Source organism: Bactrocera tryoni, chromosome 1 (assembly GCF_016617805.1).
Source record: "Bactrocera tryoni isolate S06 chromosome 1, CSIRO_BtryS06_freeze2, whole genome shotgun sequence".
NCBI lineage: Eukaryota > Metazoa > Arthropoda > Insecta > Diptera > Tephritidae > Bactrocera > Bactrocera tryoni.
In genome coordinates, this window is record NC_052499.1 from 88,597,215 (window position 1) to 88,623,802 (window position 26,588).

At 38.0% G+C, this 26,588-nt stretch overlaps 4 protein-coding genes across 7 annotated transcripts in view; 3 read left to right on the plus strand and 1 right to left on the minus strand.

Moving 5' to 3' along the window:
* Positions 1–9,302: 9,302 nt before the first annotated feature.
* LOC120779833 lies at positions 9,303–12,146 on the plus strand. Its single transcript, XM_040112217.1, has 6 exons — positions 9,303–9,642; positions 9,840–10,001; positions 10,344–10,628; positions 10,716–11,159; positions 11,308–11,460; positions 11,735–12,146. Exons 1-6 carry the CDS (start codon positions 9,303–9,305, stop codon positions 12,103–12,105), a joined length of 1,755 nt encoding a protein of 584 aa, XP_039968151.1. The 3' UTR covers positions 12,106–12,146.
* Positions 12,147–12,379: 233 nt separating this feature from the next.
* On the plus strand, positions 12,380–14,978 carry LOC120782875 (UPF0692 protein CG33108). The gene is made up of 3 exons (XM_040115421.1): positions 12,380–13,133; positions 14,409–14,505; positions 14,574–14,978. The coding sequence occupies exons 1-3, from the start codon at positions 12,586–12,588 to the stop codon at positions 14,820–14,822; spliced, it is 894 nt and encodes a 297-aa protein (XP_039971355.1). The 5' UTR covers positions 12,380–12,585; the 3' UTR covers positions 14,823–14,978.
* Positions 13,188–14,317, plus strand: LOC120782876 (U6 snRNA-associated Sm-like protein LSm3). Its single transcript, XM_040115422.1, has 3 exons — positions 13,188–13,610; positions 13,671–13,778; positions 14,065–14,317. Exons 1-3 carry the CDS (start codon positions 13,590–13,592, stop codon positions 14,239–14,241), a joined length of 306 nt encoding a protein of 101 aa, XP_039971356.1. The 5' UTR covers positions 13,188–13,589; the 3' UTR covers positions 14,242–14,317.
* A 741-nt stretch (positions 14,979–15,719) lies between the features above and the next one.
* LOC120782874 (phosphofurin acidic cluster sorting protein 2) overlaps positions 15,720–26,588 on the minus strand; it is a 57,797-nt gene continuing 46,928 nt past the window's right edge. For 3 of the 4 annotated variants that reach the window (XM_040115416.1, XM_040115418.1, XM_040115417.1), the window contains exons 6-12: positions 25,671–25,959; positions 23,038–23,163; positions 20,316–20,916; positions 19,774–20,254; positions 19,169–19,709; positions 18,995–19,111; positions 15,720–18,820 (exon numbers count right to left, since the gene is read on the minus strand). In XM_040115416.1, coding sequence (XP_039971350.1) covers positions 18,690–18,820; positions 18,995–19,111; positions 19,169–19,709; positions 19,774–20,254; positions 20,316–20,916; positions 23,038–23,163; positions 25,671–25,959 — 2,286 coding nt within the window. In that variant the 3' untranslated portion in view covers positions 15,720–18,689. The remainder of the gene's footprint in view (positions 18,821–18,994; positions 19,112–19,168; positions 19,710–19,773; positions 20,255–20,315; positions 20,917–23,037; positions 23,164–25,670; positions 25,960–26,588) is intronic. The other variant, XM_040115420.1, reaches the window with a different exon arrangement.

Here is a 26,588-nt window from a genome sequence, read left to right on the forward strand (position 1 = left end):
AATTCCTTTGTTATCACCCTTTAAACTCACCGGTTCTCTTGTCGCCAAGACGGATAGAAAGTCATAGAAAATGAAGGGGAATTAAAATGATGTGTGGTATTTTGTACTTGCCTTCGTTATTTTTCGTACAAAAGTGGCACCTAGAAGAAGCGGTGATTCTTCATTGTAACGCCTCCAATTCTTCTTCTTCTTTCTTTATTGGCGTAGACACCGCTTAAGTGGTTATAGACGAGATCTTTATCCACCTGGTCGGCGAATACTGCGTCGAATACTTTCAGAGCACAACCTAGCCAGCGTAGCCGCTGTCTTTTAGTTCACTGAACTATGCCAATTTCGTCGTACATCCATCGAATGCGGTATTTGCCGTGGCCAATGCGCAAAGGACTATAAATCTTCCGCAAAACCTTCCGTCGAGAGAGGACTTTACTTCTCAATTGCCTACTCAGTCCAAAGTAGTACTTGTTGACAAGAGTTATTCTGACATTATTGTTGCTGTTAATACTGGGTCCAAGATAGAAGAAATTATCCATAACTTCGAAGTTATGACTAAACTGTGACGTGGGAGCCTAGTCGCGAGTGCGACGACTGTTTCTTTGATAACGAAGATATTTCGTTTTGCCCTCGTTCACTACCAGACCCATTTTCTTCGCTACCTTATCCATTCTGTAGAAAGAAGAACTAACGGCGCGGTTGTTGAGACCAATGATATCAATATCATCGGCGTACATCAGCAGCTCTACACTCTCATAGAAAGCTGTACCTCTTTATTTAGTTCTGCGGCTGGAATTATTTTCTCCAACAGTAGATTGAAGAAGTTACACGATAGACAGTCTTCGTCAGTTTACACAGCCGTATTAGCTTTGCGGGGTGCTGTCAAAGGCAGCTTTAAAATTGAAGAAGATGTGGTGTGTGCCGATTCTCTTTTCATGGGTCTTTTCCAAATTTTGGCGCGTCTCTTCGGGTAAATAAATGGAACGTTTCCCGATTTGATGAATAACTCCCACTTTAAACTTTAAGTTTATCGTTTGGAATATTAACTTTGAGCCCTTCAATTCATACATGCAACTACACGAAGCTTGACTACAAAAGAGAATCATTGACTTGTGGTTACCTGATAACTGTGACCCAAATACATATATTATCATAAACAAATTCACGTTATCCTCCTGCTGATGGTCGCCATGACTAGAGCATCCAGTGGCAGGTTTGGCTCATGGCACTCATGTGTGCTCGCTTACCATAGATACTCTTGGGAGTGTGTACATATGCACCAAATGCTGAAACATGGATACTAATTAAATCAACCGCAAGGAGTAATGCGAAATTTGCTGAAATTCAAGCAAAATTCAGACGCGCCTGTTGCAGCGTGCGAAAGCGCCATTTTTCACCACCATCCAGCATTCGCCGTAATAATGTTCATATAATGTTGCAGTTGCGAGTTGCGTACCCCGCAGGAAAACTCACAACACCAAACTCATCCAGATCAGTCCAATACATCTTTATCCTTGACGTTGTCCTGAAATATATCTCCGAAACACGAATTTTTACCTATTTAAAGGGAATTTTTAGCAAATTTTCGGAAACCTTTTTTTTTCTTTTCTATTTATTTTGGAATGATATTGAAGCGCTAGCGACCAGTAAGCCTTTGCGCTGGCTAATTCCGCCCTTCAGGATGAGGCCGCTACTCTATACCACCACTCTCAGTGTGTATGTGCGCTCATGGCTGCGTGCATTTATTAGCTACCGTTGCATGCAACTCCGTGGTAATAAAATGTAGCGGCTTTTTTGTTTTTACTAGCAATCAGCGATGTATTGTCGCCGTGTTCTCTACACACACACACACGCAAACATATTTATAAAGAGCTACACACACACATGGGCGTTTCTACGTGCGCTCGAGTGCCTTTGTTGATGTACAACTTAATTAAAGCACATTAATATGTTGCATAATGCGAGGCAATTTTGCGTTGCACGCGAGACAGCTGCCGTTATTGCCAGGCAGCTACTTCAAATAATGCAGCTCATTAGTCGGCCACAAAAATTGGAATTTCCAATTAACTTTAAGGCGTCAAAACGTTTACCACAATGCCAATTCTTCAGTAATTATTGAGGAGTGCTTTTTATGCTTCTTTTTTATCAAAAAAGAGGAAATCATTATTAGAGCAGCAATTTTTTGTAATGCCCTTCATCATGGAAGGACTTTCGCCTGAACAACGTTTACAAATCATTCAACTTTTTAGCTTCGCTCAACTTATGGTCAACATAATCGACCTACTGAGCGTACTATTCGCAACACCACGACCCATCTTGAGACCCAGCATTCATTATTAGATAATATTCGACAATATAAACCAACGCCGTTCGCAGCAACTCGGACTGAGGTATGGAACGACTTGGCGCATTTTACTTCGAGATCTTAAATTGAAAGTGTACAAAATACAGCTTATGAAAGAACTGAGGCCGGACCTGGACCTTTCTAAGCAATATCGCTTCGCTCTTTGGGCTCTTGAAAAGTTCCAAGAAGATCCGAAGTTTTCGGGCCAAATTTTGTTCAGCGATGAGGCCCATTTCTGGGTCAATGTGTATTAAAACAAGCTACCAAGAATGACCTGAAGAGATTCAAGAGCTGATATTTCATTCAGTAATCCAGAAAAAACAACGATTTAATATGGCTTGTGGTCCGGAGGAATCATTGATCCATATTTCTTCAAAGATAATGCCGGTGAGAACGTAACCGTCAATGATGACCGTTAACGCGCCATTATAAACGACTATTTGATGGCTGAAATTGAAGCTCGTGATCTCGGCGACATTTGGTTTCAACAAAACGGCGTCACTTCCCATTCATCGCATCAGTAAATGGATTTATTGAGTGAGCACTTCGGGGAGCAGATAATTTCACGTTTTGAGCCGGTCGATTGGCACCAAGATTGTGTGATATCACACCGTTAGAGTATTTCCTATGAAGATATGTAAAGTCTAAAGTCTATGCGGACAATCCCGCATCCAATCAGGCCTTGGAGCAAAACATGACGGGTGTCATTCGCCAGTTACCAGTCGAAATGCTCAAACGAGTCATCGAAAATTGGACTCAATGGATGGAGCGTCTGAGACGTAGCCGGGGCCAAAATTTGAAGGAGATAATCTTCAAAAAATAAATGCCACAGGATGTTCTTTCGAATGACAATAAACATTCCCCACTAAATTTGAAGTTCCTGTGTGTTTTCTTTAAAAAAGTAGAGTACCTCGAAATGGATCACCCATTATGTTCACAGAGCTGAAAAGAGAACTAGGAAAAGGTCTGGGCCGGGCTTAAATAATTACCACCACATCTTTACAAATGCCAGGCTTTCAAGCCGTGGCAATAGGATTGAGGGGGTTATGTTATGAAACGAATTTGGAGCCGAATAGTTTTGAAGGCATGAAGCTTCTCTAAAAAGTGTTCGCTTTTCCAATTTATTAATTGAGGCATATCGTAACCTTCTGTACCAGATCATTTGGATGTATGGCTTCCCCTATGTCTCATTTAAATGTTACAAATAACCGTTAAGTGAACTAAATTTGCCTTCACTGTGAAATATGTATATTTTAAATTTCGTCGAAGTCAAGCAGTCTCTCACAATAGCTTCGCTGCAATTTTATGTTGTGCCACTTTTTAACTGTCAACCTCGTCAAAATGGGTAAAGTTTTTGATGCTGCGGTGAGTAACTTGGTTATACGGTCCATTAAAAGCAAATGTCAGTATAAAATCTTCAGTAAAAAATGGCATATTGTAATTCAATGAGAGCAAAGTAATAGTGTTTTAATAGATTTTCATGGCATAACGGTAAAAAGAGTTCAATCAAATTCGAGTGAAGTGGCCATCCACTGAAACACTGCGAAACTGTCCGTCTTCCACTACGAAAAAAGAGAAATTTTGATTTTAACAAGGTACATTACAGCGAGGACACCCCCAACACTACGCAGATTGATATGCACAGACGCCCGCGAACACCCCCAACAACGGTTGAGCACACATCCTGGTGCAACAGTAATGGCGCATAACGGCAAACTTGTCTTAATTAGTTTATTTAACCCCATGTCACCTACTCGCTGCACACCGCCCGCCGCCCGCCGCCGCTGCTCTTTTGCGCCATAAGCGAGCCCACGTTGTTGTTGTCGCACTAGAAGCCAACTGCCAGTTGTTGTTCTTGCAGCAGCTGAGCCACATGCGCGCACTTCCTCCAACATTGCATGCCACGGCAGCTGAAGTAGCCCCCCGTCCGCCCACGCCGACGGTGATGCCGCGCGGGACGACCCAGGCGATGTCACTTATAGTTTGGCAGAATTTATGAGTCGTCTTCGGGCGAAGCGAAATGATTATAGAATAAAATGAAAACGCCAGTGTCCAACTTTTCCAGCGTCGCGCCCTGGCTACGCAGGACTTTCGTGCCGAGTTCAAGCTCCTTTGAATGAAATAAGTGCGCGAGCGAAGGTGGAGAGGCGCGGAGATGGCGAGACAAACGCGAATGTTCGGGCAATGTGACAGCGGAAAGTTTGCAGCTGCAAAAGAGCAGTGATGCGACGACGGAAATAGTTTGCTGCATTCAACATTTTGTTTTGCGCTTAAGTGAATGTCATCAGCAAAGTGAGCAACAGCTCATGGCTCGGCAACAGCGCGACGTGGCGCAACGGCTGCAACAACAATGCTGCGATGATTATTATTAAATGACCAGCGTCATTGCATTGCTCGGTACATTCGCATCAACAACAATGTCGTCGGCAATAAGAGCCAGCAAATGCAAAAGTTAGACACATTTGCTTCCTAATGCAATTTTTCACAACACAACGAAGTAGCAGAGGAGGCGAGAAGACGACAAGACGACAAGACGACGAGAGGCAACAGCATAATGAAATATGAGTGCTTGTATACAAATTACAAAAGTTGTCCTACGAAGAGGGCGTCTACACACTGTTGTTGTTGTTAAATAAATGTTGCATTGAGAAAACTTTTGAGAAAATAAAATGAAAATCGCAAAAGTCTGGCGATTGGTTGAAAAAAGCTCTGCTATCAAAACAGACGCCTATTACCTTCTAGGTGAAAGCGTTCATAGTTTTTCTGTTACTAAAATGCAGAAGATTGCACCCTTGGCACATGCTTGGCCGTTCCATGTCAGCATACAGCGTTCAACGCCATGTTTTCCTCCAACAAAACGTTACGTATACGCCCTGTAGCCGAAATGTGAAAAAGGATATTGTTACCGGCTGCGCAACTAGATTTTAATAGTACCGAGAATATTGGTGCCAAATATTATGAACTCTTAACCACACGCAGAATCACACCTCGCTGTCTTCTCCCTGGTTTAACAAGTTTTAGCTGCCTGAAAGACGAAAAGCCAAAGCCGCTTCAATTGCTGGCATTGGCATGCACTTTCAGCTGCAATAAAAACAAGAAACAAGTTAAAGCTAAATAAATATGTCATATCGTGAGCGTCCAAGTAAAACACAAAACTTTCGCAGCAATGACTGCAAATCACACACAACAAATCCATAATAAAATGCGAATGGCAGAGAACGTGATTCTCCGTCGCTTATTTATTTATATTTTCATTTTTGTTTTTATAAGCTCTTCAATGTTTATCGCACATTTTATCTTTTCAAAATTATTATTGTTTAAAACAGGGGAAAGTTCGAAGTTGCGGAGTGTCAACGTGAGCGATTCCATGGTCTCCATCCGCTTAGAGGAGATCGATCAAAAGTTGGCAAGTGGGGACAAAGAGAAAGAAGTTAAGCAAACTATTCAAACTTTTATTGTTTCAATCGATAAACCGTTATGCCACACAAACAATCATATGTTTTCAGATAAAAAGTTATTTACTTGTAATTCATTGGTGGATGGTGACGTTGCAACCACTGTTACCCAACTTTTAACGGTTAGTCTTGAAATCAGAAAGATTTGTTGCAATATTCTAACCCAGCACAGTTTCTGTTCAACCAATTTGATTGGAAATGTTTAAGAACAAACATATATACCTGGATTTAAAACGCATGATATAAATAAGCTTAAAGCCTTTTTGGATAGAAGTGAGAAATATTGAGGTAAACTCCACGTCTTGGAGATCGGCGTGCAATACGCAGACTTATATATTATATCGAATATTTAGCTTATCTTCCTAGATATCTGAATGTTTTCCGAGTCAATTTATGATACCGTCGGCTAGTCCCTAAACATTGAACAACCTATAACAGTCCGCTCCGCCCGTGAGCGGACTGTAGTATGTGTCATTTCTAGAGTATGAGTAGTTCTATTCAGTCTCAGAAGCTATTGAGTTGAAAAAATATATTATTCCATGATCGTTGAAGACCCTTTGCTACTTTATCTGTGTGACCAAGTGATCGGTGAGACTACGTTTTAACACATGACCAATAATATCAACCAAATTGTAGCTGCACCGCTCTTACTCGGATTTCAGCAAATATCCCTCAAGAAGCTTCAGCAAGTCTTAACTGAAAAAAACATTTAATCTTTGAAACTCTCCAATTCGAGTTCGCTTTAGGCGGAAAACAAAACAAAAGCGAGTTGTGATCGAAATTGATTTCATTTTTAATGGTCAGTCTCACACTTTTCTACGTAAATATATCAGAGTTGCAAGTAATGATTAAAATTCTTATACTCTTGCAACCTGTTACTACAGAGTATTATAGTTTTGTTCGCCTAACGGTTGTACGTATCACCTAATGCTAAACGAGATAGATATATATATATAACATATTCGTATTTATACATATATGTATATATATATATATATATAAATGATCCGGATGACGAGAAAAATTGAAATCCGGTTCACTGTCTGTATGTCCGTCCGTCCTTCCGTCCGTGCAAGCTGTGACTTGAGTAAAATTTAAATATCTTGATGAAACTTGGTATGAGCGTTCCTCGGCAAAAAAAATTTCGAGCCCATAGATGGGCGTAATCGGACCGCGCCCACAAAACCCTCACTTTTCAATGAAATCCCATATCTCGGAACCCTACCGGCCGATGTCGACCAAATTCAGTAACGTAGCATTTTTCTCACATTTTAATATCACAGTGCGAAAATGGGCATAACACAATTTAAAATTCCATTTTATTCTTTCACTTTCCAGTGCACAAATCAAGAAGCAACTAATACAATGGGAAAAAATTGTGCACCAATAATTCCTTTAAGAATGTAACCGTATGACAAAAACAACAAACAAAATATCGGTCAATGTGTGAGATATACAATAGAACTTCAGTTGACTTTATGCTGGATATATCGGCCAATATTTGAATTATCCCCATGAAAATTATAAAACATATTTTACTCATAACAATATATGTATATCATTTTGACTAAAATAGATACAATTGAGAAAAAATACCTAGCCACCATATAACCATTACCCGGATTTTCGAACATCCGGCTGACTTTACTCCATATGATTGGTGATTGTATGTGAGGTGGCTTCATAAAACCCGAGAAACATTTTTTAGTATCTGGCATAATAATAGTTAAGAGATCAAATCGCGTCGTTAATATCCCATATATGTGGATTTTCATTTTTCTAACAAACCTCATGCCGAATATGTAGGTCAGTGTATAAGTTATGTATAGTATAGTGTGATTATATACAATTTCTTGGATTCCGATTCTCTGGTTGATGCTTTACACCTTAAGGCACTTAGCTTTGATTTCTGCAAGTTGCACGAGTACAAAATGTTCGGTTGCAACCGAACTTAGCCCTCCCTTACTTGTTATTTACAAGGTTCGGTTGGTGCTTCGGTTGGTTTGAGAATTAGCGTTTTTTCGCGTTTACCAGCATACAATATTTCTATCATTTTGAGCTAGAGCACACACAGAGCCGTCATATTAAATACTCTAGAGCTGTGTCAAATTTACACATTTCAATTATTCATATTTTGTCAATATCTATTTCTTCTATTGTGATAAAAAAAATCTAAATTTTTAACCCCAAAGATCAGAATAAAAAAATTAAAATTTAATTTTTAATCTCAACTCAACTCAATCTTTTAAAAATCATATTAACTCGAATCACACATTTTCGAATTAATTCGCTCACTGAACTGCATCCAAGCTAACCTGGCTAACCTTGCACCTTCAACAATGATTAGATAGTTATTCAGATATACATATCTACACATAATTTTTTGAGTAAAGCTCTCAGGTATCTAATTAGTTCTTCTATCATTCGGAATGAAAAGCGATTCAACGTATCAGAGATTGTCAACATCGGCTTAGTCGTTCATGACTTTTAAATGGAGTAAATAACCCAACCTTGTTTTATTCATACAAAGATAAATTTCGGAGCATACTTTTGGTAGCTGATAACCACTCGTCTACCCAAATGTCAGTGACTTGCCAGCTCCAATTCGTTCGCAGCGGTTAAAACTATTTGTGCAAATTTCTCCACAAACTTATCAAGTGGACCAAATCATGTGCAGATAAGCATTTTATGAATGAATAACTCGCTGAAGCTGCATTGGGAACATCAAGCGAACATTTTCAGCGATAAATAACGCCACAAAGCGGCACCCACCGTCAACCGCGCCAGTCAACCATCTTGAGGCGCAAAAATGTCAAGAAAATCACGTACCCACCGACAACATCGCCGCCAAGCACCGCGGCGATAAAGCACCAGCGCGACAACACCAAAGCAAACCGAAATGCGAAATGGCGTATTTGTGCGCAGCAGACAAGAAAATATGGAATCAACACAATTATCGCCACAACACCTGACCCAGCAAAATACATAAGTAGCATTTACGATGCGGTTGGCGCTATGCATGCACACGGCGACGCAATTGCATGCGAGCGAGCAGCGAAAGCGCTAGAGAGCAGCACAAGTTTGGAAAATTAATGGCCGCTGGCTGTGCGCGAGCACCTTCTGCAGAAACGCGAGACCGAAAAGAATTGCACGCACCCAGCATAGCAGCTGGTTTGTGACTTTCGGGTCGCTGGAGGGGTGCAACGCGACACAATCTCAGCACGTGAAAATTTGATATGAAAAGTTCAAGCGACAGTTGGGAACGTGCGATACAGCTGGCTACCTCATTGTGGCTGCGGAGTGCATATAAAACCATTACCGTCGCAGCATCTGACGATTAGTCAAGGCGAAACCTAAAGCCATTGCAGCACAGACGTGCAACGCCAAACCAGTGAATTCTAACCACTGCCATACGCCGTTTTATATTTGTCGCCACACGCTCGATACTGTTACGACACATAACACAGTTACAGCACTGCTTTAGCGCTCCAACATAATACCCAGAGGAGACAATGCTGGCATCGCATGGCTTACTGCACGTGCCCACAGGCCAACGCGTCGCCTACGCCGCAATTCACTTTTGGCTACTGCTCATCCAACTGATGAGTGCGGCCACGGTCAGCAGCAGCAGAGCCTCAGCATCCAGCGAGCAGCCGCCGCTTCAAGCGCCACCTCCTCCGCCACTGTTGATGGACACAGCGTTGACAAACTGCGGCGACGAAGACAACACTAGATGGCGGCCCGTTTGTGCCACGGCGAACGGTGTGGACTATGTGCTCTTTGGCAGCGAATGTTTGCTGAGGCAAGCCAACCGAGAGCGCCACTACGCGGACGCAGGGGATGCGACGCCCGGTGAGTTCCACCCACCTGTGCACCACGAACTTTATGTGCCACTGTGTCGCGCGATTAATGTACTAGTTTCCGAAATTGCTTGCATTGTTGTCACTTCTCTACTTTTTTTTATTTTTTTCTCGTTTTCTCATTTTCCGTTCTGTCTAAATATTTCAATTTTTGTTGTACTTTTAATTTTTAATATTTTATGCGAAAAGTTTTTAGGGAAATTGCGTTGGGATTCTGCCGGCCGAGTTGTGGCCTTATAATTTGTGAAGGCAACGAGCAGGCGATTTGTGCCCGAAATGTAAACAGTGGTGAAGTTCGGCGCTTTGGTGGACTCTGCGACGTGGCGCGCGATGTATGCGTTAACGAGAATGGTGAGCTTCTATTTGTCTTTAACAGTTTAACTTGGCGATTGTGCGGCATAGCTGTACAACCTCTATTTATAATATGTACAAGTGGTTACAAAATCCGTGGACGGAGCAGGGACGCAGGGCCTTGTATGACTTTCTCTTGTGCCCCAAAACAGGATAGTACCAAGCCCTTAAAGAGTTCAAGTCAGCGCAAGGGTCCTGTGTTATGTAAAGACGAGAGTCTCTTCTATCCGACCATACCCATTTTATTCCCGAAATCCTGGGACGGTATACTAAAGCCGACCCAGTTTTGACATAAGCTCGAGAATATCTAATCAAAATTTCGAAATGTTTTCCATATTTCAGATTGGCAACTGATCCCCGAGAATACTTGTGTCCAGCTGCTGATAAGTCCAACCACTATTCTTCCAGATCCAACCACCGAAGCGACTCCGCTTAAAGCGTCTAAAGGAAAGTCCTTTACAAAAATGGAAAAAGTAAAACACGGACAAGATGTTAGAGAAGGAAACATGGGCAAGTCCATACCATGCCCCAAGGTATTTAACCCGGTCTGCGCTGAGCTCTTTGGCGTCAAGGCGACATTTATCAACGAATGTCTTGTGAATGCAGAGAACGTAAGATTTAACAAAGGTATGAAGAAGACACAGACACAAAATAAATACCAGATATACCGGCCTCGAGATGCTGAAGACTAAAATCCGTTAATCCTTTTCACAGAATGGAAAATTTACTCTGAGGGCGTGTGCGCAGAAGACTACGCGAGCTCTGAAACACACAAAAATGCGATTAGCAAGCGCAGCACGGTGGGCAGTGCGACTGTTACATTCCAACTGAACGCCCCCGAGCAGCAATTGAACAGTGATGTCATATGGACACCAAACATCGAAAACACCAACTATATGAATGAGGATGTTTTCAGTTCCCACGGAGGGCAAATGAGAAGCATGTTGCAGTACAACCAGCCTTTTGGCGCGCGGCATAGCGAACAGTCGTCCTTGGACGCAACGCCACATAACATACGCATCCTGCCAGCGGTTAACGATCGTGTGTCGGTCTGTAAATTTGGCGCTGGTCCAGTTTGTGGGAGTTCATCGCAGAACTCGCTGCATAAATTTGAAAATATCTGCGAGCTTTTGCTAAGGAATATCATTTTAAATGAATGTGAGTATTGACAATTAAGGACGGGCGGGCGAATCTGGAAAATATATTTAATCTGCAAATTTAGACAAGTATAATTAAAATTATACGAGATCAACCCAAAAATAACGAAACTAATTTAACGAGTTTGTTTTTAATATTCATTCAACAGCTTGGGTTGTGGTTAACGAGGGCAAATGCCGAAGATGTGTCTTGAATTGTACTACAGACTATGATCCCATATGTATCTCACGGAATGGTGTAAATTACACCATAATCAACCAATGCCATCTGGATCACGCTATTTGTCGAAACAATTTGAACAGTGAGTACCATGTTGCAAACAAATTACTAACGAAATCGATTTTATAGAATCAATAGGTCAATTGTATCAGAGAGTTCCAAAGTCAAAAAATTAAACACTATTTTATTTAAATGTGTCATTTCATTGACTGAACTTTCACTTGTTACTAAACTTAACAGACTGACCTTCAAGCTCACCGGCTCATTATGTACAACAATTTCGTATACATTCTAAATAGATTTACATAAGTATGCATATGTATGTATATATAACTACATGTTTTATCATTTTGTAGTCTGGAAGATACTAGGCAAAGGAGAGTGCAAAAATGTCTTAAAAAATATTTCTTCAAGCCAAGATAAATACATCAAAATAACCCCATTGAATCAAAATGAAGAATACTTTCCTAGGCACACACGGAAAATTCTCGAATTCCTTTCAGAAAAGGGAGATGAAAGTCAAAAAAACGAAAGCCCACCAGTGGTTGCTGACCAAACGCCTTCACTAGAAGTTTTCTCTGTGGAATCCCACACCTCCAGCGAATCTTTAATTCGAAACACCACATCACAGCCCTCCGAGAACACCACACTTGAGACTCACATAATGAATTTATGGCGGAGTTCGAAGAGAAAATCGCCCTCCTCTAGAAGAAAGAGAAATTGGTAATAAGTTTAATTGCTGAACCGCTAACTAGTTTTATAATTCACATTTAGTAACCAAATAATTTAATGTTTATAAGTTTTGTATTTTTTTAAAAATAAAAAGTCTTAAAATTCAAATCATATGAAACGTTTCCAATTACAATTCGCGTTACAATTCGCTCCGTTACGTTCTGTATTATTTGTTCCACCTCACAGGTGGCGCCCTGCATTTTTGTCATTTCTTTCACCCTAAGTTCGTAAATATTTACGAAATTCTCATATAAAAATAATTGAACAAAAATCGTTTTGCTTGCGTGTTGATGTGGACGTTCTCTGATTGATCCGACACGAATGTAGGCCGTGGGAAAAGTGAGCAACCGCTAGAGCGTGAACGAACAGATATGAGGTAGTGCTAAAAATACGGTGCATAAAATCAGAGCTGCGCGTTTATGTTTGTGTATAAGGTCATCGCTATTATATAATCACTATAAAATAGAAAAGCGTAATGTCGCAAACATTGCCTGCCACGCCACCGCCACCAGCTCTTCATCCGCCAAGCATTGCCAAGAAGTATCTGCCGGCGCCCAAACAACAACAACTGCCAACATGCATCTGGGCACTGGAATATCCCGAGTTACAAAAGGCATGTTTTCTAGCACGGGTATGTGAGGACAGTGCTCCGCTACATTGTCAGCTTCACAAAGTGACCACTATTCTACAAGAAGGGCCCACTTGTGGACTAACTGCGTTGAGCATGCTTTTGAATGGCGCACCAAACCCTAGCGAACTTTTGCAGATTGCTAGGAAGCTTCACTATACAAACAATGGCGAAATGTTCAGTGCACAAAATTTATTTCAACTTATTCGTGATACTCTAATATCGGCAAATGTTTCTGTAGCCGAAGTGATAAAAACAACAAAAGCCGCAACGAATAATACATCGGCCAATGAACGCCAAACGAGGGCGGTAGCGCATTGCGAGTTACACCAAGGCCCCCTTGACTGTGTCAAGGTCAGATCAGCATTGGAGGCGGGTGCTTGCATTTTTGTACCGTATCCTTTACGTAAGAGTCTTAAAATATACACATTCTAAATGTGGAACGTGTTCGAGTATAAACAATTTGTCGTGCGCGTACGGATTACTGACCTTTTTCAAACAAAACAAAACATATATATACACATATATATTTAACATATTGATCGTTCAAATGCGTTTTGGTAAAATAAAACTGCGAATTATCCGTAGTTGATACCGGAATATTTTCGCTAAATAAATTCATCCGATGCATTTGAGCGATCAGCTTTTATTAAACAGCTGATTTGCGACAACTTCTGACAGTTCATTTGACATTCCAAAAGGTTCATTTGACGTATAGATAAATTCATATATAATTTATTCCTGATTTGACGTTTGCGCGTTTCTTAAGTTGCTTTATTTAGTGTGCTTAGATTTTATTTAGTTTGAATTTATCTATAACACTTTAATTATTAAAACGTAACATTTATAAAATGGCAACCGAAGAAGAGCAAGTAAGTCATTAAAGTTTATATCATTTCACATTCCACTTACCTCCTTAAATCGCCCATCAGATTCAGGTGCTACCGGTCAAAGAGCCGCTCGACTTGATTAGACTGAGCTTGGATGAAAAAGTGTACGTAAAGATGCGAAATGAACGCGAACTACGAGGACGTCTTCATGTAAGTACAAGTAAAAGTCACAAGTACGTATAAATATGCCAAAAAGGGCCACACGAGCTAAGTGCCGAAACCGATCGGAATTAAGCATCAAAGTTCACCAAATGCACAAGAAAGGCAATATTTACAATAAAAAAAATTAAATTATAAAACAAATTTAAAAGCTATGTGTAGGTTAATTATTGCGTAAATTGTAAAAAGCTAGATGGACTGGAAGTGTAGATGTGCATAGTGTACTGAATTTGCAATCTAAAGCTATATTTCAATATAACTATCTTGTATTTTGCAGGCGTTCGATCAACATTTGAACATGGTGTTAGGCGACGCTGAAGAAACAGTAACTACTGTAGAAATTGATGAAGAAACTTATGAAGAAGTATATAAAACCACAAAACGAACAATTCCAATGCTTTTTGTGCGAGGAGACGGTGTGATATTGGTATCACCTCCCATGAGAGTTGGCTAAAGCAAATACTTTAAACTTAGAATGTAATCATATTATTAAATAAAGTAAATATGTGCTTAACAGTCAACATTACAAATGTATTTTATTCATTTTTTCTATATTGACAAAAGATCAGCAATATAAAATTTTCCTTAACACTGCTTTCACAAATATGTACATATATGTAGATACGATCCTGACTACAACCATTCGCCTTGCCTAAAATATGGTCACAAAGCTCATTGGGCACTCATCATCGGATACTTGATAAACCATAAAAATGAGGTTTGTATAGCATAAATTGTTATTATATATATATTTACTATGTATGTATATATTTTTGAAAATTTCAGTTCTTTGTCTTGGCGCGTCACGGAAAAGCGAAAAATCTGGCAGTGTGGTCAATAAACGCTCTAAGCGACAGTAATGCCAACCTTATAGAGTTCGAACAGCCGAAAGGTTATCCCGATTGTGATTTTCTGCTACCGCCCGGTGGTATTGGCGGTGAGTTAGGTTTAAGAGAACGTGCCATTATTGTAAACATGTTGCCGCAAGAAAATTTATTTATCTATTCGAGAAAAGGAAGGAGTCCCAAACCTTAGCCGTTCCTCCGATTATACTTTGATATAATTATGTTAAATTTACAAACTGCCATGTTATTTTCAAAAAACAAAATGTAACGAAGCTGATGAGAAAATAAGTACTAATTGCAAGCTTATTGTAGCAATAAAACACAGATTTTATTTGGAACTCTTAAATATTGATATATGTATGTATTTATTTAGTTTTGTTTATTATTATTATTACTTTTTTTTTGTTTTTGTCAATAAACACACTTAGTAACTATCAAAGTTTAGCAGCTTTTCAACTTTCTTACATTTTATAACTTTACGCATTTCCAAAAAAGGCTTATCAGCACTTCACTACGTATAAGAATAAAAACATTCAGTTAAATATTGCATATATGTATGTATGTACTTATATTATGTATATGTAGTTTATTTTGCTACAATTAATTCCCACGAAATTCAGTCAATCACAATATTATAACTTTCGCCTAAAACATATATACGTATTTTGAATAAAACGAACTTTTTAAGCATTTCTTGGTACATGCACATCTTCATTTAGCGACAAGGGTTATTTATCCTATTTGTGAAGGTAAATCATTAGTGCACAATTTGCACGATTAATAGTTCGGAATTTCTTTACGCTGCAATTTTCGATACAAAATTATTTAGAAATAAATTTATTTTATCAACACACCTTTGTCGGCATTTCGCCGTTACAGTTACACGCATAACATTATTTGTTTGCACAGAGACGATATGTAATTTATTTTTTATTCAAATGAGAAATAAACTTATAGGCAAAACAGCTGAGACCAAATAATATTAATATATTCATATGCTTGCATCTCAAATATCACATTTTTGACTGGATTTTAGGGGAAATATTTTCATGTTACAAATACTTTCAGCAATTTGAGCTTGTTACATTGGTTGTGGTCAGAATCGGAACTGAGGTGCAGTATTTAAGCACTCACAATAAATGGCGAATGCGACGTTAATCTATGTATTTCTGTATAAGCCCTTTCATATACACATGTGGAACAATATGATCTGACCGACTACTTAATATATTAGAGTTTTCAGTTAACAATGGAGACAGTTGCACTTGCCCCCCATTTGTGGCATGAATATTAATTTAGCATATGTCGCTTTATAATGTCATGGTTGACGTCTTGCGGCTTTTATTTTTATTTCTTTTTCTATCACTGGCAATGCAATGCTAACAATGAAGCTGCAACACATACATATGTATTTGATCAATTGCCAATTCACAACCAACTGCCCCACGCGCTGGCGTTGCACAATTTGATGAATGCGCGATTTCATACAAACCCAAACAAACAAAAACAAAATTCAAAATTAAATGTATTGTATTTAGGCGAAATCAAAATTAAGCACTGAACACATTGAAATTATATTTGTATGTATTATTTCAAGTCTTATCTTTTGTTTATTCATTATTAAAAATGCTTATAGACTAACTTTTATGTTGTTTTATTCGAATTTCTCTTTTCACTCTGTAAATCTTCACTTTCTCATATATTGCATATTTCTTACTCGCACCTTTCTTTCTCACTGACGAAACGCTTACGATTTCGTCTCTTCTAATTTAAATGTTTAATGTTTTAAATAAGTGATATTAATGTTTTACAGTTTAAGGTATATGTATATATTAGGTATATATAGTTTAGTATGTATATATATTATAATTTTAATTTTTAAATATGCTATATATGCAAATTTTTATGTATGCACTCTAATAAACATTCACAGAACTTATGGAACGAGAGCAACTGCCATATATGGGCATACGTACATGCATGGAGTACATATGTACAAGTATATATAGTAATTTAAAAATTTTGTATATGAAGACAGATTAATTAAATACCTAATAAATTTCCAACCACAAGTTCAAGGTCTAACCGCATTTATTTGGAGCACAACAAACAAATTACGATGTGCACCAGCAGTACTGTTTTCAGTATTTGGAACAAATAATGCTATGGATGAACATTTTACTAAATATACTTATATTACATATCGCACTTGAGATAACTACATAGACATCTCTACAAATATTGATGTTCTTACATTACAATTTTTTTACTTTAGATCACAACAATTAGAGTTTCTTTACAATTTATAAGAGTTCTTTCAATTAAGGAATCCACATTCATGCATGCCAATTCATTACTGGTGTTCCTTAATCTACAGCCAGTCAATCGAGTTATTTAAACTTCGAGTGCAGCGTGTGATACTTTTATTTCTGTTTTGCAAATCGTAAACTCAAATTGATTAATAAATTAATTGACTAATGAAAAAATCTGACGATATTAAAAAAATATAAAAATAAATTCGAAAAAATAGAAGAAATGTACATTAGCTGTCTGGGCTATTTTTTAAGGAAGAACGCTTATATTGGACACAGTTAACAGATGTGGGATGTTAGTTTGTGATGTGTGTTGATATTTTTACAAACAAGAAGAAAGGATATATTCCTTTAAAATGTATGAAAATTAATTTTAGATTTCTAAATATTAAATAATTACTCGCGCCAGTTTCTAAACGAAGATTTTAAAAGGGAACTCGACTCAAGTATGGATGATATTCGGAAATAAGTGTGACATTGAAATTTGAGAAAAAATAACCAATGAGTAACACAACAGGAGCTTAAATAACTTCTGAACAGTTTTTGAGTTCTTTCATAAATTTCTATCGCATAACACACTATACAAGTTTGAGTTCAAAAAGTTCGGCGTTATATGTAGAATTGTCAACGGTTATGTACTTTATGCTATCTCGATTCATAACATGTTCGATTTGTATTTTGTTTATTTAATATCTAATATTTAATAAGGAATATTCGGATACAGGTGTTTTATTGATGGAAATTCGTTGGAGTTCAGTCACCGCAGCGCACTGAACACGGTGGCATTTTAATGTTAATTTACGTTTCACTTATGAGTTTAAACTGTACTTCAATCTGATAAACTGTATATGTACTGTATTTGTGTTTAACATTTAGTATTATTTAGTATTAAAATATGGCTGGTGGTTGTAGGAAGCTATAAACTGTATGCCATACTTGTATCTCGATATTCAAGTTTCATATTGCATTTAACACATTGTCGGCGTAGCTACCATTGTTCTATTTGTATATATGTATGTATGTATATGTTATGTCGAACTACTTCTACGGTTAGCAAGCATGGTTTAGTTTCGCAATTCACTTAGTTTCCTTTAAATTGTACATCGGTACATACGAGTTATATAAGTAAGCGCATTTAATATTAAATATTCTTCTGTTTATTTTTACAATCAGCTCAAAACTCAAATTGGCATTAAAACACAATAAAAAAATAAAAGTATATATGTATATGTTTCTTAACGCGTTTACATGGACTAAAAATAAAAAGTGTATACGCATGTGTATCTTTATATAGCAGTGTGGACAAACAAAAGTGTTAGGGCAACCATATTGATGCCACAAATTGTCATTAAAGGTATTGTATAAGTTATTGGGCTTAATTAAACAAAAGATGCGGGTGTGCTTGCCTTCTAATTTCATAACTGTCTTTTCGAAAAATTATATTTTGTCCCGAAAGCACAAGGCTCTGCACAATAGGGACTTTGAACGCAAATGCGAAGGCCTTTTGAAAGTGGATGTGTGTTGGATGTGTGTGTGTGAGTCTATTTCCAAACATATATAATACAATGTTTTTAAGTTATTGAACTAAGTAGCAGTGGTACTACGTACAATATGATAACCAACGTAGATATTACATGTTTATATGCATATTTATCTGCTATTATATAAGTAGAATTGTTACATGGATTATTAAATATTTTTTTGTTTCTTAGATTTTATCGGTTTAAATATTGTTTTTAAAATGACTAGGATATCTCAGAACAAGACATTGGCGTACAACCAATGAGAGCAATTGGAAAATTCTTTACGTGTGTTTGCCATTGCGAAGACAACTGGAAGAATTTTACACCAGTCCATTCTGTGCCGTCGATGAAAACTGCAAATACATCAATTGTACATTCATTATTCATTCATTCAATGACTATTTATTGAAGCAAACACTAGGCATCAAAGAATTTACCCAGAATTTACGAAGCATCACACAAATAAAAAACGAATTCGTAAATTTCAACATTTTTTTCATGTACAGCTATTTAATGTCATTACTCACCTCTTAACGGTACTGGGTGCGACGGTTTGGGGGAGCAAATCAAACGCGCCACACCTTCGACGCACTGCTCCTTTTCGAGATCACGGTCTTTTTCCTTTTTCTTGCCTAGACGCATAACTAGAAATACAACGAAATTAGTAACAGAAAAAGAGAGCGTACCACGTGGTTACTTACTTTGTTTTTGTTTCTTTTCTTTGGTCGCGAAATTCACTGTCATTCCATGGGACATTTCGCCTAATTGGGCGTTCTGAGGTAGCCGCCAAACCTGTAGATTTCTAAATGTGCTCTTAATGCTACTCTTGCCACCCTGGTCGCCGCCACGCGTGATACTCTTTTCCTTTGGCGTGTAGTCTCCCGGTCGAATAATGGGCCAATAATCCACTTGCAGCTCCACCGACTCGGAAGCGGCATTCGACTGCGTTGTGGGTGTGTTAATCGAATCGCCCCCACGATCACGGAGCGCGTTCGCCGACGTGGGTGGCGTTTGCTGAGGGGGTGAGATCCTGCCGCTCTGGGGTGGCGAACCAGATGGAGCGTTATTGCCTCCAGCCACGCCACCGGCACCAGTTAAATTCGTGGCATTACTGCTGCCAATGGGTATGGCGCTGGACATATGCAGCGACTGTGGCGCGCCAGTGTTGCCGCCAGCTTGCGTGGCGTTCTCTTCGAGATCGAGTGAGACTTGTGGACCCTCCAAGTAACCAATGCGCACATCCTGTACATGTAAACAGTTTGTCAATTAACAATAGTTTCATGTAAATAACTTTGCTGATACTCACACTAACGAACGGCACAAATATTTGACGTGAATCCTCGTCCTTGTAATTGACCATAGCCTCACCAATGGGAATCTGAGTGCATGGTCCAGCGGCGTGTAGATAGCGCTGTATGCGTTGCACCATCTCCACAATGTCGGATTTATTCGCCGTGACCGAGTCGCCGAGCGTCGTTGACAACGCCGAGGCATTCACCGTCGTTACGGCACTGACCGCCGCCGCAGTCGCCGCTACGCGCTCGCACAATTGATACCAATTGTCCGAACCAAACATGGCACCATATGTCAAGTCCACCTGGCTGAGATAACGCGCTATTGTGCTGCCGCTGCCGATCGGCACAATGTAGAACCGCAAATGATTCAGCCAGTCCGGTGGACGCACACCCATCAGCTCGACGTAATGCCGTAAGGCTGCGCCCTGTAGCCAATCGCCTCCCAACAACAATATTTTCACCGTATTCGGTGGCTTCGCATTCGAGTTGCAGCTAAAAGCAAGAGCGGACGAAATTTAAACCTAAATCGAATGCTAACTACCTTCCAACTTACTATTTTTGTATCTTTCCCATTAGCGCCTGCAGCACCGCCTTCACTTCCGCCGTATTTTGCGGTACAAAAGCTGGCTTGAAGGAGTTTGCCAACAGCGTTGTCAGTTTTGGAATTAGTGCACTGCCACTTAGCGCCTCAGGGGGGCTGATTATTGTGACCACATCGGGAAGATTTGTGTCCTCATTGGCGAATATCCGGCTCAATTGATCGAGCAACAGTTTTCGCGGTTCGACATTTGTCGGCGACAAACATGTCTCTAATACTGAACGCGGCTCAGCTGTTAAGCTAAGCGTCTGCTTTTTCTTACCCATGCCCATGCCAATGGCACCACCGCCGCCACTACCGCTGCCAGCACCACTTGGTGTATTGCTCGATGTCCGGAACAGGCGCGAACGCTTCTCGCTGAAAGTGAAAGCACTGCCGCTGTTACCGCCACCGCTCACTGGCGTCAACTGCTGTTGTTGTTGTTGCAATAACTGCAAACGCATGTAGTCCTTGTCGCTGCGTGGCGGACTGTTCTGTGGGTCGGAGTTCTGGCCATCGGTATTGAAAGCGTTGCCCTCATTGCCAGAGCTGTCGTTCCGGTAGTCGGTCGGACGATCTGGGGATAATAAAATTAAGGCATAAATAGTATTTAAAATACAGGGAAAAGTGTTTACATTGCTTTGCATTTAATGACTAGGGAATAAAGAATTGAAGTGAATAAGGATGTAACACGAACCTCTAAAATATAACGAGGCATCCAAATAAGGGTGGTGCCCACTTACATATTTATTGTAGTGTGATTAATATTTAAAAAGGGGTTACATATCTATAAAACTAACTTAAAAATATTTTTTTTACAACAAGGCCAAAAAGAACTTTTTTACCAACTTTTCGTTTTTACAGTTTTTGCGGACAAAATTACGAACTGGGATAGAAAATACTTGCAGTATAAATTCTTCTAGGCGATAACATGCTAACCAGATCATAAATTAATAACTTAAATAATTCGTGTTTAACTTTATAAATCTATTTAAGGAACTACTGAAACTTTGACCTTATAGCACTTGATTTTGGATCAGACCGGGAATACATTGACCCATATTGCGAATATTTAAAAGCAGGCAAAATCCTGTGCATTTTTAGTATTGTAATAAAAATTACATAAACATTTCGTTTTTTCTTTTTTTACTAAAACGCTCTCTCATGAATGGCGACTAGGCCGAGACTAGACGCTAGGCAATCGTGTACCAAAATTGTTGTTGCAAGCATTAAGAATGATATGCAACTGGTCTCTACCGACTACCACAATCCTCCTTCATAATATGAATTCCAAAAACTCCACCTTTTATTGTAGTTATAGCTGAAGCCCTTCAAGTCGTATTGGTAATGTAACAGAAGGTACGAATTACATAAATATCTCCATTATGGGATAACAGATAAATGATTGAAGAGTCAAATTACTATTACATAATATTTTTTAATTTAGTATGTGTTCCTGCACATGGAATTAATTGTATTTAACAGAAATACACGGTTGTCAGTTCTTAATGGAGAGCGTATTTGTTGGGTTACTGTTTGAGCTATGATAATATATTGGATCTAAGCTCCTCATATTAAATAACACTGGCCCACAAAAAGAAAAGAAAAATTTGTTGCAGAGATAGTGTCAACGGTTTTGGACTAAGTGTCAATTGGTGAAACTAAATTATTTTTAATTGTTTTTCCTACGCGTCGTTTCTGATCTACGCTCACTTTTGATTATTATTATTATTCAAGGAAGACTGCAAGACTTACTTATAAATAACAGTTAATAGGTACGACAATAAACGTATTTACTATTAAATAAAGATGTTAGTAACATGACAGCAAGCACTAAGTTCTACTCACAAGAAAAATAATAAATTTATAAAGTACAATAATACAATTATTTATTATGAATACAATAAATCTGACCAAGAATTACATTGCTGACAATGGAGAGCGACAAAAATATTATTATATTCAATGAGCTATCGGTAGAAGCTCAAATCTGTAGATATATCTTAGCGTAGGGAAGACACTTCCTGACTCCTGATTCGAAGTTTCGTATTTTCTGCACACATGCAGATTTTCTTTTTAAGGAAACTCATTTGCCAAGAGAATTTCCCCTGAATGTTTTCTTCAACTCACCAGCTCGTTAACTAATTTTGGCTTATGGCACATTTCGCCAAAAATTTTGTCGCTCGCAGTCCATCACCAGCATTTACGCGCCAAATTACTCATACGTAGCAAATGAAACAGAATTCAACAGATAAAAGTGATAGGATTCTAACAAAGGGCGAACATTCATTTGATTTCGTGTGGATTAATAATTTCGAAAGTAAATAGGTGGGATGAACGCATATTCATTAGGTGTAAAGGGCTGTGTTTCTTATGTTGAGTGTACACTTACAAAAATAAAATAAAACCAAAATTTAAGAATCCAAAGCATAAAATAACAAATAGAAAGCCAATTTTTTAATCGTAAACAAAAAGGAATAAAGCAACTAAAAAGACTTCTTCTCGTGAAAGGCGAGTTATGGTTGGGGGCACTTTAAGAAATTAAATATTTTATATTGCAAAAGAAATCAAGTAGATAGATACAGAGTAATTAAAGAATTAAATAATTTTTGTAATTTGTTTTTAATTTTTTTTTTTGTATTATGTTGATTAATGTTTTAGTTGTTTATGGTTTTTGGTAGAGAGAATTTACACAGACCTGGTGTTGTAGCCGAATTATTGTTATTGTTTGTTAAATGAATGCATTTTTGTCTAGTATTATCATAATTGAATGACGAATTGGTCAATTGGTCGCTTTTATCCGATGATCTGCGTTCAAAGTTGCCTGCAAAAGAAATCGTTCAAGCCATGCAATTTCAATCGATCGAAACAAATACATATGTAATTAAGTCAATTAATAATCATTGTCAATTACGCCAAATATCAATGTACATACTGCAGGTTTCAATGTATACATAAGTATAAATTATGAATACTTAAAGATTAATGCTCATCAAAGTTAGCTGGATAAATGTACGGATTTGTGTATGAGTTATACTAACTAGTATTAATGCAAAATGATGAATATATGGTAGGATGCTGCAAACCACGATACCACGATACTAACTAATCGCTATTGTACTTTTCGATTCACATTACTGTTACGCTAGTAGTTTATAGCTCAAATGCTAAATAAATTAATTAATTAATGTTAAATTATGTAATTTATTCTATCTTAATAACAGACATCATAGAATTTAGAAATCGTTACTATTACTGCACTCTAATCAAAATATTTCTAAATGTACAAAATTACCGTTAGACACATTAGTCTCTAGTTAGCAAAATGCAACAAATCAGAATAATGAAAAGATGCGAAAAAAATTAAATTAAATTAAAATAAAGAATTATGAATGAAATGCACTACATATTCGTATGTACTAAAAAACGGAAATGTATTTCTGTTAAACTATTTTATTTCGTCACCTAAAATGCAAAACCCATGTTATGTGGGTTCAAAAAGTTACAGGAAACGGAAAAACCAATATAAAATAGAGTTTTGGTTAATTTGATACCACAAAAAATGAATTTTGTAACTCTGTGAAAGTGCGTTGTTTTGCGTTTTAGATGACGATTTTTTGGTATAGCTGCTCATTTAAACACTAATTTGTCGGCGGTTAGATAAAATTAGCGGCAAAGTTAAAAATGACTAGAAAAATATTACTGAGAAGGCTCCACAACCAGCGTTACTGGTTTTTTTACCGCCCAACTAACTCGACTTCAATTGCTTTATAGTATACTACATATTTCTATTTCTGAAGGAAATCTATGAAAATTAAAAAATACGAATTTTCAGCCGAAGCTCTAATGGTTTGATTTAAACAAAATGAAATTTTGTATATGAAAAGATGTAAAGACGAGACAACATTGAGTTTCTCTGCAAAATGCACGATTCAATAAAACTCTGCCACCGAAATGGCACTCTTCTTCTTCTTATTTTTACTTTAACTATTAGTTCTGCGTTAGAAAACTGAATTCGCTTTGCGCGCGTGCCGTTACATAAGTACATGTTGTGCCAACCAGCCTTGCTAATTTCATCCTTGTTCAATTCTGTCATTTGTCGGGCATTGTAATTTTCTGTATTGGAATAAGGACGAAGCTGTTTGGTCCTTCATCTTGCGCCAGTGCAACCTTCATCATTTCCATGCCCTTGTACGGCACTTGCCCGCCAGTAGCAACAGCATTCAACCCTGACCGGGTAGAGGTCACTTGGCGACAATTTGTTGCTGTAGTGGTGAGCGGAATAAAGTTGTCGCCTAAACCAAACAGCTTGATCCAATTTTCATTTAACTTATTTATAAATTCGGCAACAGCTTTGCCTTCAGAGATAAATAAGAAGCTATGGAAAGATTGATCGGTAGTGAGCGACATGAGCAGGATGTGAATGATTGTCTCCTTTGTATTTTTTTTATTGTTGTGGTATTTCAATTAGGTCAAGGCTCACAATAAGGAAATATTGACAAATTTCCCCACATCTGTGAATATAAGAATTTTAATATTTTTGGAGAATGTCCTTCAATTGCTTAGAGCTCTTTTAAAATTAGTAAATTTTCACATTTCTCAAAGAAAATTGATCGAAACATTTAATCTTGAAGAGAATTTGTCAAGGTTTATACATACTAGACATTCAACAACGGCTGTCGGACCCCTGCGGCGAGCTGATGCTTAGCCAAGCGCCTAGTCGTTGTACATATGGGTACAAAAAACGTGCAAGCACACATGTGATTCTGTGGGGAGTCAGTCAAGCCTTCTTCAGTAATTAAAACAAAATTAATGACTTTTGACAATTCCCATGGACACTTGATATGCTTAATGGAACAATTGTGGCCTAGTGAAAAATGTTCTGATTAATGATTGCAAAGTAAAACCCGTTATATATGAAATGTATAGGTAAATATTACAAAGATATTAGTTTATTTAAATATGTTTAAATTTTAAAGCTAAGTATGTTAGCGTTTTCATAATAATGAAAGCCGTAAACCTCTCTAACGCCGACTTCAAAGCAAAATTGCAAAATCAGAAGTGAACTACCAAAAAAGAATAAAGAATAATGAATATGAACTAAAGGATCTAAAATTTTAATTAAAATTACTTCGGAAATACTTCAAATAATTTAAAATCGGAATATACGTATTTTAAATAAGAAGTTTCAAACTAAAAATGTATATATGTATGTATGTGTAAATGCTCCTATTCAAAGAAATACACATCCTCAAGTAGATACAAGAGTTCATCCATTTACCATAACGAATTAGTTCATTTCAATTCACATTCCAGTATTTAACAACTTACCACCACCGGCGCTATTGTCGTGCAGCATTATCCGCGAATTGGTGAAGAATGGGCGCAGCGAAGGTTTTGGTGTCGACCCAATGGACAAGCTGTCCATGTCGGGACCAGAATCGTCGCCCTCGCAGCATGACAGCGATTCGAGCTCCTGGAAGAGTGCGTCCAAATCGCGTTCGCCACGAAGAGCTGCGGTGCCACGGCTCACCTCACCCTCCAACTCCTCGGAGGCTTTGAAACGTTTCAGCAAAGCGACAATTTTTTGCTTGAAATTACGTTGTTGTAATGAAATTGTCTGCAAAAGAGAAACAAAGTGAAAATAACTCTTCTATTTTCAATTGCCGATAAAATAAAAGTAATTTAATCAATATTAGAAGTGATATCCCCTGTAGATCCTGCAGCTACAAAATCCTAAAGCGTCACATAAACAAAAAAGTCTAAAATGTTCACCATTTTAAGCAAGAAGACTTTAGAGTCTAGAACAGCGACTACGTTTGCCATTACCTTGAGGCAATGAGACCCTAACGGTAATATCTGTCGTGTATGCATACCGACATCTCTTTCGATTGACGTAAACAGGTTGTCTTACCAAATCGTAATTGTTTGAAACAATTTTCTGCTCCTTAATTGTTTGATAATCCGAAGTGCACCGAAGTGCTTTTCAAATAAATAATTCAGAAACTTTAAATTGATTTCCAAGCAATTTTCTAAAATTGTATGCCTTTATGTTTGAGTGCAGGTCTTCGATTATATAAGTATGCAATTACAAGCTATTCCTCACAGGCAATTAGTTTAATAGCAATAGAAAAGGTCTTTTCACAACTTCACTTCAAAACTTTTGAGAATAAATAATTTGTTTTGACCCTTTGTGTAATTCTCCTTCAGAAAAAGATTTGCAGATAAATGCTCTTCTTGCTTTTTCGA